Genomic DNA, 20,377 nt, shown 5'->3' on the forward strand with positions numbered 1-20,377 from the left:
TTGAAATCCCCCCCAACAAGAATCGGAAGAGGCTCATCTTCACAGATTCGAACAAGTTCGGCAACAAATTCTGGTTTGTGCTCGTCTTGAGCCGCCCCATACACTGCCACAAGGACCCAACGAAAGTGGTCAGCTTTAGATGTAACAAAAAATTTAACGCATCTGTCGCCGGCGACCACCTTCTGAACAGATATCGAGGCCGCATTAATCCCTACCAAAATACCCCCGGATCGCCCAATGGGAGGAAGACAGTACCACTGAAAATCTTGACCTCCCGAGATATTATTTAGAAATGGTGTTGAGAAATTATCTCTACCTGTTTCCAAAATAGCGAAAAAGTCTAGTTTATGTTCATGAATCGTCTCACGCACGAAACGGTGTTTGGCCAAATCCTTGAAACCATCACTATTCCAGAAACTACCCCCCATTTGAAAGACCAGTTAATTAACAGTCTTAGATTTCTTGCTAATTCGCACACTTCGGCGAACCACTTTGGGGATCACTTTTTCTCTTCTTTTATACACCTTTAATTTTTTCTCCTCTTGTACCAACTCCTTTCCCTCCGGGCTGATTTGAGCTTCTTGTTCAAGGTTCGTGGATAAAGATGACGCATTATGTAAGATCTCATTATAGGATGGGTCATTTATTTTATTGGCTTCTTCTAAGTTTTTGTGGAGCACTATGAGATTTCTTTTATTATCCACCTCTTTGATGTTTCTAATTGATTCATAAACTTGAGAAGGAGAAGTCCCTAGCGAAACCCCAAACACCTTTGCTCTATGTGTAAACACGTCATCAGGTATTGAGCTTAAAGTAAAATCTGAAACTTTTGCATTACCTGAAGAAAACGAGGTCTCTTTTGCCTTTGCCAAATTTTGAGCCCGTTCCATCTGCGTTGCGTCAGCATCCTTTTGATGCTTAATTCTTTGGCTCGAACGAGCTCCAACTGAAGGAGGAGAAATGCCGCCAAAAGCTACCACTTTGTCCACCGAGAGACCTCCCCCTAGGAAAACTCCAGTACCAGCACTGGTGGTATGATCTGGAGTATAAAAACGAGTAGGATGCTCATAAGATGGTAAACCAACCGACATCATATAGTTAAATTCTTTATCAGTATCAGAAACAAAAGGTTCAGAAAAAACAGTACAGGAACTTGGAGCTTTCTCTTGCTCCTGAACATTATTTTCATATGTACCTGTGAATTGTCCTGGAGAACCGGTGAGACTATTCTGCGCATCACTAGGCGCTGCATCGACCCTCTCAGAAGGAACCACGGTCGAAAGAAGACCCGATGTTGTGCCTGTAGAAATCACAGCCTGCTTGTGTGCCAAGCGAAGCGAAGAAATCACCTCTGCCGCACAAGCTGCCGCGGCAGGCAAAACTGTCTGTCTCTCTGCCGAGCTGTGAGAAAGGGCTACTGCGGTAGAAAAAGTCTCTTGCTTGAGTGCTTCATCGGAGAAAAGCTCTGGTTTCTCTGCTGTGTCTAGCGTTACTGTCGGGGCAAGCAACAACTGACTAGAATCTGAACCTCCACCCTGACTTGCGAATGAACAATTAACATCTTCAGGGAACATGTGAGGACTAGTAAGACGTGACAATGGAGAAGCTATGTTATCCTCCTCATCTGAAGAGTAATCAGCCCAAAGCTTGCGAGGTTTTAAGGTATAAACCTTACTGTCTGACCATGGCGGGTCTGCCCTCGGGCAATCAATCTAGCCAACTCTACACACTGGCATGGAAGCACCAACTTGCTTAGACAAGTTTGGATTATTTTGAGGCCTGTCGATATTAGGAACCTGTGTGGAAGCCGACGCATCCCCCGGGTAAGGTTGGTGCCCTTTGGCAACTCTTTCCCCTTCCCCTTTTCATCCGCTGCATCATCATCGTGGGTTACCTCATTCATAACAACATCATCTTTTTCTTTTCCTGGCTGAGATTCAAGCTTAAAAAGTAAACCATACCCCTGCCCATCATAAGTGTGATCCACTGTGGTGGTAGGCAAATGTTCCACTCGAGTAACCTCCACAAGCATCCGAACCACGAGTGTGAGACCTCGTAAACGCCATATCCACCTCCTTGGTTTTTCCAATTAGGGAGCCAACCCCAAAGAGTGAAAGATAGTCACATCTCTCCTTGTAACAAACCCCATGAACCCTGACCCACACAGATGATAAGCAAAACTTATCAAGATCTGCAGATGACCACTCTTCAAAATGCAGGAACATATTGGTATCCGGAACGGGCACATTGATTATTTTTGTCATTCTAGCAAGATCAGCCTTGGAGGGAAAAAGAACTTTGAATGCACCATCCTCGGTAGGTATAAGATCCCACTTGGTGGTTACATGGAATGATCCATTGAAGTTCATTAATAATTTCTTGCGCAGATAAGGTTCCCCCGTGACTGAAATTCTACCAATTTTACCGCTATCATGCTTAAAAGTCACCTCAGCGAAGCTGGAACCTCATGGAACATAAGCTCATTACGAGAGACCCCATATGTAATAGCAACAGGTTTAGGCATAGACAATAACGGACAATCCTTAGACTCATGCATAGTCATTTCACAGTACAAACAGAGAACAGCAGAGCAAGCATCTGCAAAATGTCCAAACTCACCACACTTTAAACATTGCATTTTATCAACCTTTTTTTGAGCCCTTGCAGACAGAGATAGCCCAGAATTCTCCTCAATGTGCTGTTGTCCAGATCCTGTCACAGCATCACCTGGGGTAGACATCGCAAGCTGTGCGGCACCCGACCCCTATGAATTTCCCCCCGATCCCTGGGACATGGTATCCACCGGAGCTATCTCTGTATTATTGAATCTACGCTGAAACCGATTGATGTTGTTGTTGTTATATCTACCAGACCCTCTGTAAGAGTTATTGTAGTTTCTATTCCACTGCCTGTGACTATTATATGGACGTGACCTGAAGTTACCTCTATTGTGAGGACCAAAAGCATTACCAAAGCCATTGTTGCCATCATAGTATCCCTCCTGGAAACCCCCATAGCTTTGATCTTCGAAGCCCTCGTATCGTCTGTCGTTAAATCGAGCAGGCTGACTTGAACTAACCCCAGCATGAACACGAGGGAGAATAAAATGATTTTATTGTTATTAATATGATTTTATTGTTATTTGAATTTAATATTGTTATATATTCAACGCGAGGGAGAATAAAATGATTTTAGGTTAATAAAAATCATTTTATAATCAATACACTTTTAACATTGTTATTACTTATATATTCAAGAGTTTAATAAAATGATATTATAATCAAGAGTTTAACCTAAAATCATTTTATTGTTATTTGAATTTAATATTATTATTACTTATATATTCATTGTTAGATACGAGGGCTTAACTTCTAACCCCAATACACTTTTAACTCTAAGTACACTTAATCTTAGGTTAAACTCTTCAGTCGATCACCCATCCTCACACTACTCCAACCTTAGCACGCTTAACTTCTTGGTTTCATTTGGATGAGCTTCCTTTAAAGATTTGACACCTCTTGCTGATAATAATAGCATATCAACCCTATTAACCCTTGAACCGTGATGCACATCTCATTATTTTTTAATTCCAAACAATTAATTAAGTAAACAACAATGAATATATAAGTAATAATAATATTAAATTCAAATAACAATAAAATGATTTTATTTTTTGGTCTTTTTTCTATTTAATATGGAATAATTAATATCTTTAAAGCGGAAAATCGAAATTCCACAAATAATATGTCTAAATCGATCAGAAAAATGAGAGCAATCTAATATAACATCCATATCATCATTTGAACCAAAAAGTTAGAGGAACCCAAATATGACGCCCAATTTGCCATCTGGCCAAAACGGCCCCCTCGGGAGATGCGAAATGGTCGTATCGGGCGCGCTGCTGCACCGTTCGCCAACACGCTAAACGGACAAAAATTAGCACATAAAGTGATTTGTTATAGACCAAAACACATTTTTGGCGGAATTTATTGAGAGACGAAAAGTGTACCCCTAGTTCAAATCCTGTCAATTTCCAGCGGATTCGCCGGAACACCGCAGAAACCGCAGAGATTGCCAGATAGCTAGCGCGTACATATGGCATGTGATATGTGGTGCGGAGGCGGTGTCCTACCAATACGCGGAGGTCTCGCGCAATACTAAAATGCGCCCCATGTAGCTGCTTCACACACACAAAAACCGTTTTGGCACCCCGAAAATGAAAAAACCATCGCCCATGGGTCGGATTGGAAATCCGCTCCCTAGGCCTTGCTTCCCATCCCAGAGACCACGCACGTGCCAAATATGGCCTCATTCCGACAAACTATGCGGTGTCACGGGCCGTTTCCTACTCATTTGCCGTAAAAGTCATAGAATTCTGAACTTGATAGCCCCGTTCGTGAAGGGTTTTCCAAAATAATTGCCTTATCCCAATTACATCTTTTGAAGTGGTTACTAGGACACATAAAATAATTCCATGCGCCTCCGCGAGATTTTTTAACTTCGTTTAAATTATCATCTGGCCAAAACGGGAACCCGAGAACATACAAGAAAGTGTTTGCATTATTTCTATGTTAACATGGTACTGTACATGATTCAAATATGCATGATTTTGACATAAACGGATAGAGGATGTTTTTCTGAACATTTTGATACCTTGTACGCATTTTTCTGACATCATATAAATTAGTTATGATTTTTACAAAATTAGATAAATTTGAAAACTGGCCTACGCCGAGGGTGGCCGTCGGCGTAGCCCTGTCTATGCCTAGGACCAAAGATATGCCGAGAGCTGCCCTCGGCGTAGACCTCGCTACGCCGACGGCAACGCTACGCCGAGGGTCGAAAGGGCAGATTAGCCTGGCCGGGCCATACGTAGACAGCCCCAATTTTTAGGTGTCGGCGTATAAAAGACCCTCGACGTATCACGCTATTCTTGTAGTGGCCATGGCACCTTTCTTGTAGGAATCACACATTATTTAACTTTCTAGTAATTTATTATTGCTGAGATACAGGCATGTGTATGCACATGTTGCATAGCACATACAAATGATCGATGCTCACTTGTAGAAGACTACATAGAGTAGTACATATTGATCCAAGCACCAACTTATTTATAGGTATCGACTATCGACTATCTATATATCCATGCTTCATCTAAGGGCAAAGCACGATCTGGTAGTTGGTTCCGGCCGGGCAGGTGAAGGTGCTGGTCTGGTCGTCCTTGGCGTAGCTGTACGCGTCAGGGCACTTCCCCTTGAAGAACTGCGAGTACTTGGTCGGCGGGCAGTTGTCCGTGAACTGGCCCCTGCAGCAGTAGGTGTCTCCGCCGAACTTGCCGCACGCGCTAGCGCACCCTCCGGCGACCTGCAGCTCCGGCAGACACTGCTTCGTGATGTCCACGGCGCAGCTCGCGCCACGGCACGCTGCGCCGCCCACGGGCTGGAAGCTCATCGGTACGTTGAACCCGTCGATGACGGACAGGTCAAAGAAGTCCCGGGCCCCGCCCTGCCCGAGCGTGTACTCTGCAAGCGTTGTCGGCTGCTCGCCGGAGACGGCGCAGGCCAGCCTGCCCGCGCAGTCGCCGGTGATGCAACGGCCGCTGCCGCTACCGTCGAAGGTGCACCCGGTACGCGGCCACACCCTGGCGCCGGCGGTGCCGGCCGGCATGGTGAGAGGCCACGTCTGGCCCGGGTCGAGCCGCACGCCGCCGCCGGGGAGCGCGCCGGGCCAGACTGTGTAAGAGCATTTGTTGACGACGGTGATGGTGGCCGCATCGGTGGCTGCCGCAGCGACGAGGAGAACGAGAGCGATCTGTTGGAGAACGCGAGAGGACGCCATGGCTGATGAGCTTGTTGTTGTTGATTTTGGATGTCTTGCTGCTGTGGTAGTGTGCATGGGCAGTGATAGAGAATGGAGATTTGCAGCACTGGCTCGGAGCTATTTATAGCCGCGTGCCCCTAATACATGATGCTGTAGGGTTTGGTTGCGTGTCCAAAGTCCAAACTAAATGTAGACATTTTCCACGGTCATGTTAGGCAGCATGGAATACGATTAGTTTAACGTGGCTATGTGACGATTCTAGAATCCAAATGTGCCACCTCAAATCCTCAATGCACGCATGCACCACATGCAAATCCTAGAGTCAAAAATGTTGAACGGTATGTTCAAGTACACGGAAGAAAATAAACAACGCTTTAGACAACAATAACATGTTTCAGAATACTCCTAGATCTTATTGCAATAATACGTATAAAAACGACCGACATATCAAATTGCAATATTCAAATTTCTAAAAAAAATGCAATACTCAAATATGTAAAACAGTATCGTTGGATAACGTTGCAAAATTTTGACTTAAAGACATACCAGAAACCGTCACCTTAGAACAAATGTAGCGGAACTCATGCAATAGTTAGGATTATGACTAGCCGAGGGTGCTGAAATTTTTCTCCCTCCCGCCTTAGAACAAATCTAGCAAGACTCCTATTTTTTACATGAAAGCCCTTAATATAACAATTAACATACACTCTCTGTTTTAAAATAATTGTCCAAAAATAATGTATCTACATACATCTACTTTTCACCAATTATTTGAACCAGAGGCAGTATTAAATTGCAATATTCGGAAAGTACTTCACGAGACAAATTTACGCACTAATTTTCTCGAAATATGGAAAATAATATATTTTTCTTTAAGGGATGTAAAATAGTATCATTGAATAACTTTGCAAAATTTGGACCGGTAGGACGGGGATGAGGGAACTAACCTCGATGGTGCCATCAAGAACAAAGCCAGCCCTCGCAGCATCGTCGACGTCATAGGAGCCCGACAGCCAAGGTTTTTGCCCGGTCAAGAGCCCCATCACCTCAGGGAAACCCCACCAACCGAGGAAGTGACAAATGTTGCCGATATCTAGGGTCAAGAGGGTGAGACAAGAAGCACCAGGAAGGGATGCAAACTTCAAGGCTTGCATTAGAAGGCCATCGGTGCGACCTCCGCACCACGCCACACGCGCCCTCCACCGCCTCGCTGCTCACGCAGCCAAGAGCAGCCAAGGAAGCACAATCCAGCACCAAATGAAAGCTGCCCGCCGCCAGATCAATGCCTCCCGGTTTGCCACCCATTGTTATGGAGGTCACTGGCGGACCTTAGTGGGGGCGAAATGGGCCATCGCCCCCCCAGCCCAAGATTATTTTTTACATCTATTTGGCCTTTTTGTTCACTAAAATCAGTTTGGGCCTCTATTTTTCGCCCCCCCCCCCCCGCCCATTTTGCCCTCCCAGGAATTTGGCCCAAGGTCCGCCACTGATGGAGGTAGTAACAAAGATAGAAGAAAACATGCACCCCCTAGCCGTCGGGTTTGCCACCAAAAGATCTGTCCCATCCTCCCCAACCACCTCGCCCCTTCAGAGGAGTCCGGCGGATAGCGGTGGTGAGGCGTCCAATGATGATACCTATAAATAAGTTGCTGCTTTGGATCAGTATGTTCCATTGTATGTAGTCTTGTAGTGGTGAGCATCGATCATTTGCAGGTGATATGCAGCACGTGCATGCATGTGGGTGTATCTCAATCAATAAATGAATAATTAAAAAAAGAGTAATTCATACATACTAATATGATTTCTATGTTTCTCCTTGTATCAATTGAAGCTTTTCTTGCGAGAAAAGCGAGATTACTGAAGCTCAGGAGCTACAGCTGATTTTTAAATTCCTAGGTATGTTGTGTCACGAGATGTTTTTTTTTTCTTCCTTCGATAGGTATATGCCGCCTGATGTGTTTCTTGGTTTACACAAATCTGTTAATTACATTTTTCACTTCACACTAGGCCCTCAATATTCTTCTTTGTGTTTCTATTGATCAGTTGGATTTTTCCTACGTTTGAAACGGTTGAGGATGGATTTCTCGGTCTTGCTTTGGCTGGTTGTCGACATCAGTGCGCAAAACCTATCTTACGTACGAGACTTTCCACACATCCATTATGTGACAGGAACAAGAGAAGGAGGCGTCACGTGGCCACGCCCACACTACCTATTGTGTAGGTCTGGTATATATATATATCTATAGTCCAGATAAATTCCACGATCGATCATCGGTGGACTGTATTGATCTTCTTCCGATGGATGGATCATCGGTGGAGACGATGTGAGCTTGCATTGCATTAATGTCCAGAGGAAAATAAGAAGATATTCTCGCCCATGTATAGAAAAATGAGGAAGAAGACGAAATTATCGAACAAATTATCGGCTGTGTCCTGTGTCCGGTTCCGTGGAGGCGTTGAACAGATCAGGACCATATGTTCTTTTTTTCCTGTTGAACTTGCGAATTCGTTTTATCTCTCCACTACTGGAATCGGCAACTCGGCAAATGTCGGCAAGGAATGACTTTTCCGCGTGCGACACTCAGGCATTCTGGCAAGGCTTGTGCGCTTTTTTCCTGTGTGGAATGGAGGATTAAAAAGACCTGTAATTCCTCCAAAATGGAAGAAGTCCGCATTCTAGCTCTTGCATTTGAAAATCGAATCAAGATTTCATTTATAGAAAGATGATGGGAACTAGTGTACGTGTATACTGAACCTAGACAGGTATATCTGAACATTGATATTCCTCGAAACAGGCTTTCATCCTGCTAGATTAATATAACAACCAACCGATACAAGATTGTTATTACTGCTGCGGCAAACAGCACAAAACAAGCCCAAAAGAACCAAAAAAAAAAAGAGAAAATAATGCCAACATCAGTGGTTGGGCGAAAACGATGATGACTCGCAACCGATGCGCCCTTCGACCACGCTCCTAGTCCTCCGAACCGTCGTGTACCAAGCAACACCTCAAAGAAGGAAGCGATGATGACGACGACGCTGCTGCCCGAACTGGTCTCAGGGTTTTCCCCGGTACACTATAGGGGATGGGGAAGAGGTATACCCGATGCTCTTTAGGAAGGATGGCGACACCCACAGGTGTCACCGCGTCGGTGTCGAAACGATAGGGATTTCTCCCGACCTCCAAAAAAACCACGCCCCTGAACGATCTGTAGCACTCCACCAAGCTTGCCACCCACCAGCACACGCCGCCACGGTCTTGCAATCACCACCGTCGTCTCGTCGTGACCCACGTAGCGAGGCCAAAAGTACCGAGAAGAAGGAACTCCATCGAGAGGCGGCGGTACAACAACACGTGGAAGGGATCAACCTCCGCCATCATTGGCAGTAGCCGCCCGAATGCAGCAGCAGAACACACCAAGCCCTCCGGAGCTCCCGAAATGGGTCCGTGAAGTCCCGCTGGCACACTGTAGCATGCTTGCTGCCGTAGCCGCCACCCCTGGCACCAGCCCCCGCTCCTTTATCCGCCGGAGGTGCCGCCACCACGCCAGAGGCCCGCCCTGACCCAGATGTGGCCCAAGGGTCCAGATCTAGGCCGGGTGGGGTGCCGCCAGCCGCACCAGAAGATACCGCCGGCAGCACTCAAGCTACCACGACACCTCACGCGAAGACGCAGTTCCGTCGCCACCATGCCCACCCGTGCCTCGTCGGACCGATGTAGGCCTAGCTTCACCGCCGCTGGACGCCGTGTATCGCGCCACCTCACCACGAGCCCGGGGGGTGAACGGCCGCCGCCGCCAGCACCACCGAGGCAACATGAATTTTGGCGTTGGGGTTGGAGAGGAGGAAATAATCTGGCTAGGATCTTCTACGAGCGGGCTTCGCTTTTCTTTTTTTGTTCTTCCTTTTCTGTTGTTTCTTTTCTATTTTTTCATTTTCAAAATTTGAATATGTTCTAGACAATAAATCTAAACACATTTCAAAACTTGACTTTTTCCGGAAATCTGAACATTTTTAACAATTTTTGAACCTGAACTTTTTCAAAATTGATTTTTTTAAATTTGAACATTTTTTTAGTTTTAATGTTTTTTAATTTCGTTAGTTTTTGAATCTGAACATATTTCAAATGCGAACAAAAATCGAATTTTAACTTTTTCAAAATTTGAACAATTTTATAATTTAAACAATTTTTGAATTCTAATATTTTCAAAAAAATGAAATTTTTTTAATATGAACAATTTTCGGAGACAAACATTTTTTTAAAAACTCGAAAAACCATATAAAAAACTAGAAAGACCGGAAAGAACAAAAAAAAAGTACGGACCGAAAACTGCAAATCCTGGGTGGAAAAATAAGACCCGTGATCAATGGGCCAGGCCCATATACTACGCGGGGGTGTGCGGTGCCTCGCAGCGGCCGACCTGTGCGGCGTATAGGTATTGCCCATATTAGTGCAACCCTCGATCATTTGATCCGTTCTTGGGCCAGCGTCTTCCGTAGTTAGCGGGCCTCCGCTGGTAACAATGGTTCTGGTCCAGAGGAGTGTTATTATATTAGACACCAGCAAGGTTGTTAGAATGTGCTAAAAAAAAGCAAGGTTGTTAGTATTGAGATGCTAGGAAGTATCTTTTTTTGTCGTTGTATCATAGAATAGTATAGTAGTAGCACGATACTATGAGATTTTTATTTCAACTGAAATATATGTATATGTTTATAATATACCTCAAATAAATTTAAATTTAATTAGTTTGAATTTTGAGCATATTTATGTCTTTTGTAGAGTCTAATAATGTACACACAATGTATTTATATAATATAAATATAGACCAACTTATCTAATGGATGATACAAACATAACTAAGTACGAACCCGGAGCGGTGTTTTGGAACATGGGTCCATATGCTCTCTATATTTCGAAATGCATATTACATACATTTTAAATTTTAAAAAAATTGAAACTAAAAGTTCGCACATACATCTTCACGTGCTACGTGCTCACAAAGTTGTTTCATAAAAAATCGACTTATCATGTGAAGTGTGTAAAAAAGACAAAATCCAGTGCTAAAAATAATGATTTTCACAAGATAAACTTTCTCTTTTTTAAATAGACCACACAAAATATTGACTTTTCATGAAACTTGACAAACGCACGTATATTATGAAGATGTACATCTAGAATTTTTTGTCCAAATTTTTTGACATTTTAAAATATAATTTTTTAGTAGAGGGAGCATACGCACCCGGGAGCCGAATTGAATTTCCGAACTTCTTTGTTTCACATAGAAAGTTAGAAACTCCTTTTTAAACCCATCGCACCAAAATTTATTGTTGTTGTATTTTTTAAATACTTAGTTAGCCTTGAGACTATAAAATAACTTTAACTCTTCAGCTTGCCATGTTGTTGTGTCCATAATTTTTTTTGTCATGGGCATGGAATTGTACGATATCATTTTTTTATCGAGATATTAAATATACCACGATACATATGGGGATACGAGTTAGATACTACCACATTAAGGTATCATCACGTATCAATTAGCTACTGTTTTATCTGTTGTAATAAAAGAAGTTGTATGCATAATTCTGATGCAGAGCCGCAGAGGCTGGGGTGACCCATTTCGAAAAAAAAATCAATTCACTACTTAGTATCGTAATCATAAGATATTAGGATACGTATCGAGATAAGACCAGTCCACTGTTAACGTGTTGCAACGAAAAGTGTTGATTGCCATTTGCATAGTGGAACACCACACAGCAAAGTCCTACCGGTATTGAGTAATCCACGTCACAGTTTATTACAACTGTAGAAATCATATTCACATAGTAAGTTGTAGTTCTCAAAAAAATAAGCAAATTGTAAGAACAAGACTGGTCCAACGATTGTTTCAGTAAACTTCTGATTCATGCGTGGCTTCACTTTACTGCCAAAGTGCAGTGACAAAGAAAGATTACTACCTCCATTCAAAAACAAGTGTCGGCACTTATTTTTGGACGGAGGGAGCACTTGAATCCCGGCAAAGGAAATATATATGCATTGTTCATTCATACACATATCACAAAGAATATTTGGATGGTGAGGAACTAATAATAGCAAGAGCAGTTGATTTATATGGATCATTGCTTGTTAATGCGTCAGTTTCAGATTGGGTTTCTCATCTCTTCTGAAAGTTAATATACTTGGCAGCAAATCCAAATATGAGAGCGAAAGCCACGGGAAATGCCACAGACACTGTAGCTACCACTCCCAAGAATTCATGCCTAAAACCGTAGTAGTTTCTAAGAAAGTCCGATACAGTCTCACCACTTTCAAGTCTCTCCTCGATGTCTCCAAACTGTGACACACCTAGACCGTACAATGTCCATGCAACTGGGCAAATCCAGTAGTACCAACTCCACCAGATAGGGATTTTCTGTGTAGAAAAAAAACTTATTAATTTATAATTGAGTAGGCAAAATGAGTCAAATATAACTATGTAAATAATGCAGAACAACTCACAGATACGGGGATTAGAAATCCAGAGAAAAGATTCCATATGGCATAGAATGCAGAGCAGCCTATCGCTGCCACACCACCATTCGGTGCAAGTCCCACAGCCATCATCCCAAAGAATGTGAAGTAAAGGAATGTGAAGTACATGAAGAACAAATACCAAAAGAATTTGGCTGATGTCCACTCGAATCCCATCATTGCGTAAACTGGAACTCCATATATCAAAGTCTGCACGAATGTGTAGGGGAGTTCAATGGCAACCTGCAATATGCATAATCATTTTACATAATCAAACTGGCAGTTACGGAAAAGTGAAAATACGAATCAGTGTCCCGTCTGCTGAGATGAATTAGTTACTTGTGCAAAAGTATAAGGTAGCGCCGAGTACATTCCAGCTGCTCTTTGTTTGTAGAACATTATCCTTTCCGTGGCAATCACTGACTGAACACCTTGTGCGTTCTTAATACCGAGCATTAGAATGGCAAAGTACATAGACCCCATGGAATTGAACAAGTCTTGCTGTTTCATTCTGTGTGGTGTAGAGAAACAGTTTATAACGTGGCGAACAAAAAATTAAGAAAGAAAGCATTCTTTTGTGATATTTAAAGACCCACCTCTTGTTGCCAAGGTTCCAGAATACCGTGCCAAAAATCAGTGCAATGATTATGGTGACAAAGAATCTACATCCTATGTAATGAATACTCCTCCAATAAGACAAATTCTGCTTCCACAAGCATATAAAGCACTGCTTCCAAAAAGACTGTGAATACTCATTAAGAAAATGGAGATCGGTAGAGCTAGAAGGAGGCATGCTTAATTCACTTATCAAGGCCTTGGTCCTCCTGAAATCATTAGTATTAGTTAGTGGGCGCATGTGCTGTGTATCTCGGTAGGCCATAACAAAGCTTTAGACCCATAAAACGGAAATTATTTAGATGTGATCGCTCAATCAGAACCTAATCTTCATCCTTACTGGGATTCTTACCTTTATTCTACAAAATTGGTCTATTATCCTCCTAACGTGTAGTGAAAAAGATGCTTGCCAGTTGTTAGTATATCTAAAAGTATAAAAATAAATTGTGAACACCAAACTAAACCTAAGATGTTTATGGAATACTATTTTGTATTTCTTGACAAGATCAGACGTTCCCATAAAAATTAACAATACATACAAATAACATGCCCCCATACAAGCCCATTACACTGCAAACAAAAAATTTGCATCTATACCTATTATTTTGTGTTCCACGGAAACTACGACTGAAAGCAGGATGTCTCCACACTACAACAATATGTTATGTTTTGTCCAAAACCACTCAAATGCTAAGATACAAATTGGACTGAAGCAAGCACCCAAATTTCTAAAGTGTTTAAGATCCCAAAGCTCTTGATGATTTCTGCAGTTAGGAAATGTTTCAATCCTTTGTTTGCCTCATGACATAATTACTTGCAGTATCATGGCACCAAAGGAATTATTAACATTTTCACATGAGATGGAAGTATGCAACGACTTGTCATACCAATTTTTTCATGCTGTTTGGATTCTTACAATCTCCAAATAGAGATGTGAGTATATAACCACTAGTGATTTCTATGTATTAACCGAAGTGAAACACACATAAGATTGATCCTTGTGTTTTCACTAATCAAGTTTTCACGAAAAAATAAGGATATCTAGGGCAGAATAATATTCTTGTTTCTTATCATCAAACTTTCATGGTAACAGCCAAGACGATAGAAAGATGTCATTTCATACTTGAAACCTTCAAATTTTAATAACAGCCAGACGCATTGCACTTACATGTATAGCTCCGAATGTCTATATATTCCAGAGAGATCAATCCCAAGCATCTGCTCTTGTACAGTTGAGGTCACCTCCAACATCCATGTTGCAGGATTATACCCATTTTTTATCTTATTGACACCTTCAATTTCCTGAATACACCATGTTCAATGGTAACTTTTGGTCCATGGTTCCCACTATTTCCTAAAAGGTAGTAGAAAAGGTTTCAACCATTTAACTAACCTCAAAGTAACTAATTAGCTGCGAAGAATGGTCACCTAATGGACCAACATATATCTCCTCCCCTCCTTGCTTCAATAGAAGAAGCTGTGATTCATTGATCATGATATCAGAAATGCCAACAAAATAAATGTGCTCAGCTAGCAGTAGAAGTTTTATTACCTCATCAAAAGTTTCCAATATTTCAGTACTTGGTTGGTGAATGGTGCAGACAACAGTTTTACCGGTGTCCGCAAGGTTCCTGATAGTCCTCATTACAATCGCTGCAGCTCGAGCATCAAGCCTTGAGGTTGGTTCGTCCATAAATATGATTGAAGGATTAGATACAAGTTCCACTGCAATAGTTAGCCTCTTCCGTTGCTCACTTGAGAGGCCTGTCTCTCCAGGATGTCCAACATATGCATCTTGCAATGATGTAAGCTCCAAGAGCTCCATTATATCGTACACAAAAATCTGCATGCAGAACATGACACAATTTTTGTTACTGTACCAAAAGAGAACACTATTGTATGTTTTTCGGTTCAGTGGAATACTGGAATGTTTGTTTAAATATCAGCTGAGTTATGTGAGAAAGCATAAATAGTTATTTTATGAAGAGATAAAGATACACCATCAAAATTTTACAAAATATTTATCAGGTTTTCTCTCAAGTAACAACACCCTAATAATCATTCTTCACATCTTTCTTATGTACTGACCTTTCTTGTTAATGAGTCAACTTCTGAGGGTAATCGAAGCCACGCAGAGAATAAAAGTGACTCGAGCACGCTCAAGTGTGGAGAGTGGATATCTGACTGCTCACAGTATCCAAATACACGGCAAAAGGTTTCTTGCTTCTTTGAGTAACCTGAGATAGTTATTGTCCCTTCAGTGTAGCCACATGTTTTCCTTCCTGCTAACACATCCATCAGTGTTGTCTTCCCGGCACCACTGATTCCCATCAATGCAGTCAGCACACCTGGTCTAAAGCAACCACTCACACCCTTCAGTATCTCCAAACGATCTTTTGTCTCACCATGTGCTTTGTTTACCTGTAGATTTAAATGTGGAAGCAGTTAAGAAGGAAATAAAGTTCGCGTGCTACTGCACAAAATTATTGTCATATAGTATGGGATTAATCAACTGCTTAAAAGATATTGTGATATAAATGAGATCATGTTGCTTTACCGATTTCATGTCCACTGAATATCTCACGTTGTCAAAGGTAAGTGAAAGTGGCACAAATGGAAGTGCAGCCCTTCTGTTATTCACAGAACTCTGTGACCCATTCATCACTCTTTTCTGATGATATAATTTTGAGGGAGCATCGGCACTCAACTTTGCATGATTTTTCTCTAGTGCATTGGTTTGCAATGATGAAAAGGCTATACCAGAAGCTGCAAAAAAAGAAGGAATTATTCTCCATAATACATTGTTAAGCTGGAAATAGGTTTACACAACTATGATGCAGCGCACATAAAACATTCAACATACATTTGAAGTATGTTAAAGCTGCAGTGTAAAGACCATTGAAGACAAATATGTATCCAATCAGTACGCCCAAGCCAATCCAGTACCACTTTGCTTGTACAAGTAACCCACGAGATTTCAATATGCTTGTTCCTAATGATTCCCTTGTTCCGGTAAGTATCTGCAAAGCCAAATGTGAGTGTGTAACTATTCTCCTTTAGAAGTTTCAAAATTCCAGGTCTAGGGTGTTAGTGCAATTACTTTACTCCAACGGTTAGAAGTAAATTCGTTTCCTGAAATGGCATTCTGTGCATACATCAATGGTGAGATCCAGTAACCAACCAACCAAAAATTGTTCAAATTCTCTGGAGTGCAAAGAGAGCTAATAAGAAAATGTAAGTTTTAAATTTGAAGTTATTATGCTAGCTTTATAATTACCGCTGGAAAGTATGAATCCACTTAGTAGAAGAAGTAAAATTATTGTGAATGTTCCGAAGTTGTTTGCTGCATATATGTTTCTTGTGACTCCAGCAATCAATCGAAACAGAGAAGATGACATCTGACTGACTGCTAGAAGCACAAAATAATGTTTAAAGAGCCTGCAATGAAACAATCCTTTTCATTCAATCTGAGATAAGGCAAAATAAAAGAAAAAAACTGAAAGGTGCATTTGACAAACATAACATAAGTATAAATTAGCTCTACACAAGCATACTTCTGCCAACAGCACAAACAATCAACAATAGATATATTTCCAAATTGTTTTGTTAAATTCTTCCCCATACCTTTTCCCTTGTATTTGCACATGATTTTCTAGAGTATGTGTCCAAAGTTAGCTTAATTAGCTAGATATGTGTCTAAAGTGTCATTAACTGCTAATGAATGGAAACAAGAAATATTTTTTATATTCAGTTGAGCCCTTTAATTAACTAATGAAAATGGTACCTTAAAAACAAAGTAAGCAAATCTAGTCATGCAAATTTAATGAAGCTACCAGATCACCAGACTTTGCAACAAATGAAAACAAAAAACAATCATAACACTACCCTTCTTTCAAGAAATAAGCATCCATGAAGAACAAAGAAATACCATTTTACAGGATGAGTAACATTGTACCAATGTTAAAATTAGGTTTCCCAACCTTATCAAATAAGCATTGTGGATTCTGTAATGAACTAAGGAAATTGCAATCGTAAAACTGGGTACATGACCATTCATTATTCACAATGCTCACCTCCAGATATTTGGGTCAAATCCAACTGCATAGTACGTCATAGAAACCCAGATTGTAACTTCGACAAGCGTGATAGGAATCTTAAGAATACATGTAGGCAAAGTGTATGCCCATGCTGGATACAAAACATCCCTTTGCTTAAAGAACAATGGCAATTTCATGACTGTTCCCCTAAGGTCACACAAATTGCGGAACATGGTTTCACCCACAGAAAAGTACAACAACCCAAGATATATCCCCCCATCAGTAACTGACTCACGATGCATATGGCTGTTCCAGAAAATGGTTGATGCCACGAATGCTGTCATAGTGATCTGTCACAAGAGTGCTCTTTATAAAGAATGATTGTTTCAAAACTGATTGTCTACAAACAATATTTTATTTTTCATTGCAAGCTATGATTGCATAGAGGGCACATATATATCTAGTGCTCCTTATAAAGAGTGATTGTTTCAAAACTGATTGTCTACAAATAATATATTTTATTTTTCATTGCGAGCTATTATTGCATAGAGGGCACATATATATCCAGGGGAACATTGGCTTACAGTGTAAAATGTTGCAAATTTCTTACAAGAAGAAGTGGCGATCCTAGCTTTACACAGCAAAAGCGTGTAGCAAGTTGACAAATGAAATAAGAGAAACCATAAGAATATTATGAAATAAGCCTTGTTGTTAAACATAGGATTGAAAAATAAAAACTAGAGAGATAGGTGTTAATTCAAACAGTGATAAATAATAGGCATTATAATATTTTATTTGGCTCAGGATGATCTTTCATAACCCTCATGAAAATATCAAAACTTTAATTTGCTTCGAGGCAGTCCCTAATGCAGAACGCATAGATGTGACTGAACTTTGTTTTAGCATCTCCAACAGACTTCCTGTTGGAATCATATGACAAAACAAGTACTACCGCAGGATTCATTGTAGCGGGCCGCACTCCTGAACAATGTGTCAGGTAGAGACTCTCGCATTCATTTGTATGCTGAGTAGATGGATTTCGAGAGAGATTTTCCTTAGTTTCCCTTGCACCATCTCAAAGCAATAATAAACGGTGGATCTATAGGGGTGGAGAGTGTTAAGCTTCATGCACACACCGAAACAGGGCATCAGCGGTGGTTAAAGAGAGGGGCAACAGCAATTTGTAGACTTAATTGCGAAAACCAGGATTTGAACTCGAGACCTGAGGCTCTGATACCATGTTAAGCTTCATGCACTAGCCACTTGAACCAAAAGTCCGAACTGATGGAAAGGGCTAGGCAATCCACATATACACTTCACAACAGAGAGCACCCATGAGCCAAAAGTCCGTGTTATGCTAAAAGTGATGGTGAAAACTGCACTTTAGTCCAATAAATACAAGATTACATTGATCATACGCTACTAGTTTATTATTATAAAACCAATGGTCAAAGGGTGTTGTTTGAATGGTTGTGCAAGGTGAACACAAAAGTTATACTGAGTGATGAACGGGGTGTATCAACTCACAATTGCAATATTGATTAAGTAGAGTGACGAGTTCCTCCTCATAAGCATGACTTCTCTAGTAGATACTGCTTTGACCAACTCCCTTTTGCTGACACCATACTTTGAAGTGGCGAGAGCAGCCAATGAACTCTGGTTCTTCTCAAATGGCACTTCAAGAAACTTAGCAATAGCTTGTCCTTCATGAAATTGATGAAAGGCTTTTGAGAATTTCTCCACTGTGAAGTAACGATATGTTGCACTACCATGCAACCAATATTGCTTCTGATCTTTCAATGAAGTCACCTTTAAAACAATAAAATTAAAAACATGAGCGACATGGAATGATTACAGAAATTCTGTAGGGCTGATGATTTTAAAATGCACCTACTTCTAACAAGAAGTCAGCAGTGGCTTTTCTGGGAGGGCATTGGAAGCCTAGAGACCCAAAGAACTCGCCCACATTTTCTTTGGGGCCTTGGTAGACAATACGCCCCTCTGAGAGGAGGAGGACGTCGTCGAAAAGCTCAAATGTCTCAGCTGATGGTTGAAGCAGAGAGATTACCACTGTTCCCCCAAGTATGTGGACAGATTGCCTCACGAAATTCACAATCTCGTACGTAGTTGAGCTGTCAAGCCCGGTTGAGATCTCATCCATGAATTGGGCTCTGGCTGGGCCGATGAGCATTTCTCCTGAAACAAATTTCGATATGTGAATCATGTAAAAGTCGGTTGATCTGTTCCCGTCAAATATCATAGCTACCAATTCGACATGACGTTTGTTATATGGATGGCCTTCGATTATACTTTTATTCAAAGAAGGCTGATTAAAAACCTATCTTGCAGACATTTGAGTATGTTACATGAAAACTCGATGTCCAAGTTCAACGCACCTATGGTGACACGCTTCCTTTGCCCACCAGATATACCTCTCGCCATATCATTTCCAACTAATGTATCTGAACATATCTGAAGTCCTAAGATCTGCAGTGGAATTAATTGTTTTAGCAGATTAAGTACTAACTATATACTCAAAATGTTGACTGGAAGTGTACTCATCGTGTTTCAGATAACTGTAAGCCCATGAATCAAACCTGCATTATATAGTTTGTCATTATGTCGCTCTCACTTCCATTTGAAGATTCCTGAAAGGGTGGATCAGTTCATCGATTAAATTGTGTAAAATAGTGGAGGTCTTTTGAATTTAACTATATCTAGAAACTGTATTTGCGTAACTGTATTTTTGGATCAAAATGTTGGAGCCCCCATGGTCAGGATCAACAGGATTTAAGGTGTAAATCTTATGAAATTCATATTTGCCACTGAACAGAAATTCATCACTGGTTACTCCTCTTGACATGGGAAAAGACTCCCCACCTCCCAGCCGCCGAACTTGGTTCTTCGATCCTCAGACGCAGAGCCGAGCTGCAGAGCTGGAGCCGTCTGCCAAAGAGGCCGCCGAGAAGCAGCATCCGGCACGCGCTTGAGCCATGGCGATGATTCCAGGTGAACTTCAGAGATTCCACCCGGGCTGGCCGACCGGCGCGCGAAGTCACCGAAGTGATTGGCGGAGCCGCCGGGGTGGATGCGAGACCGAGTGGCGCCGGTCTGACGGCAGCACGCCAGCGGAGGACAGGGGCCAGAGGGGAGATATTGGAGGTCGAGGAGTGGATGGAGCGAGGGCGGGCGGACGGACGCGCAGGGGGAGGGAGGTGAGGGGAAATGGCGACTGGGGTGCGCTCCGCCGCCGCCGACAGCCGTCGAGTGGCCATCCCGGCGGCGACGAGGGGAATGGGTGGCCGCAGTTGTTTTCTTTTGGGGGGAGTATTCCGTAAAGTAAAGGGTGTGTTTGGTTTGTTTTTGGGGAATTTTATTTTTTGCTCCTGTCTTTTGC

At 41.8% G+C, this 20,377-nt stretch overlaps 2 protein-coding genes across 3 annotated transcripts; both read right to left on the reverse strand.

Annotated features, from left to right (window-relative positions):
• Nucleotides 1–5,009: 5,009 nt before the first annotated feature.
• On the reverse strand, nucleotides 5,010–5,844 carry LOC124654901 (alpha-amylase/trypsin inhibitor-like). Its single transcript, XM_047193874.1, has one exon. The coding sequence runs from the start codon at nucleotides 5,836–5,838 to the stop codon at nucleotides 5,155–5,157; it is 684 nt and encodes a 227-aa protein (XP_047049830.1). The 5' UTR covers nucleotides 5,839–5,844; the 3' UTR covers nucleotides 5,010–5,154.
• A 6,062-nt stretch (nucleotides 5,845–11,906) lies between these two features.
• On the reverse strand, nucleotides 11,907–19,854 carry LOC124652601 (ABC transporter G family member 53-like). 2 transcript variants are annotated; one of them, XM_047191637.1, is made up of 18 exons: nucleotides 19,720–19,854; nucleotides 19,578–19,628; nucleotides 19,377–19,467; nucleotides 18,875–19,176; nucleotides 18,508–18,789; nucleotides 17,017–17,330; nucleotides 16,221–16,381; nucleotides 16,044–16,147; nucleotides 15,807–15,963; nucleotides 15,501–15,709; nucleotides 15,032–15,364; nucleotides 14,496–14,786; nucleotides 14,337–14,420; nucleotides 14,112–14,245; nucleotides 12,925–13,152; nucleotides 12,668–12,839; nucleotides 12,317–12,571; nucleotides 11,907–12,230 (listed from the first exon to the last, which is right to left on the reverse strand). In XM_047191637.1, exons 2-18 carry the CDS (start codon nucleotides 19,596–19,598, stop codon nucleotides 11,973–11,975), a joined length of 3,396 nt encoding a protein of 1,131 aa, XP_047047593.1. In that variant the 5' UTR covers nucleotides 19,599–19,628; nucleotides 19,720–19,854; the 3' UTR covers nucleotides 11,907–11,972. The 2 variants fall into 2 exon arrangements, with proteins under 2 accessions (XP_047047593.1, XP_047047591.1); XM_047191635.1 differs by having other exon boundaries at nucleotides 19,578–19,854.
• Nucleotides 19,855–20,377: the final 523 nt, after the last annotated feature.

Source organism: Lolium rigidum, chromosome 5, assembly GCF_022539505.1.
Source record: "Lolium rigidum isolate FL_2022 chromosome 5, APGP_CSIRO_Lrig_0.1, whole genome shotgun sequence".
Lineage (NCBI taxonomy): Eukaryota > Viridiplantae > Streptophyta > Magnoliopsida > Poales > Poaceae > Lolium > Lolium rigidum.

Bases quoted from the DNA above. Each gene is read 5' to 3' on its own strand.
- LOC124654901 (XM_047193874.1), bottom strand. From the start codon at position 5,838: ATGGCGTCCTCTCGCGTTCTCCAACAGATCGCTCTCGTTCTCCTCGTC.
- LOC124652601 (XM_047191637.1), bottom strand. From the start codon at position 19,598: ATGACAAACTATATAATGCAG. The intron at 18,790-18,874 runs GTAGGTGCATTT...ATTGTTTTAAAG, and splicing joins CTGCTGACTTCTTGTTAGAA to GTGACTTCATTGAAAGATCA. The intron at 15,710-15,806 runs GTATGTTGAATG...CTTTTTTTGCAG, and splicing joins AGCTTTAACATACTTCAAAT to CTTCTGGTATAGCCTTTTCA.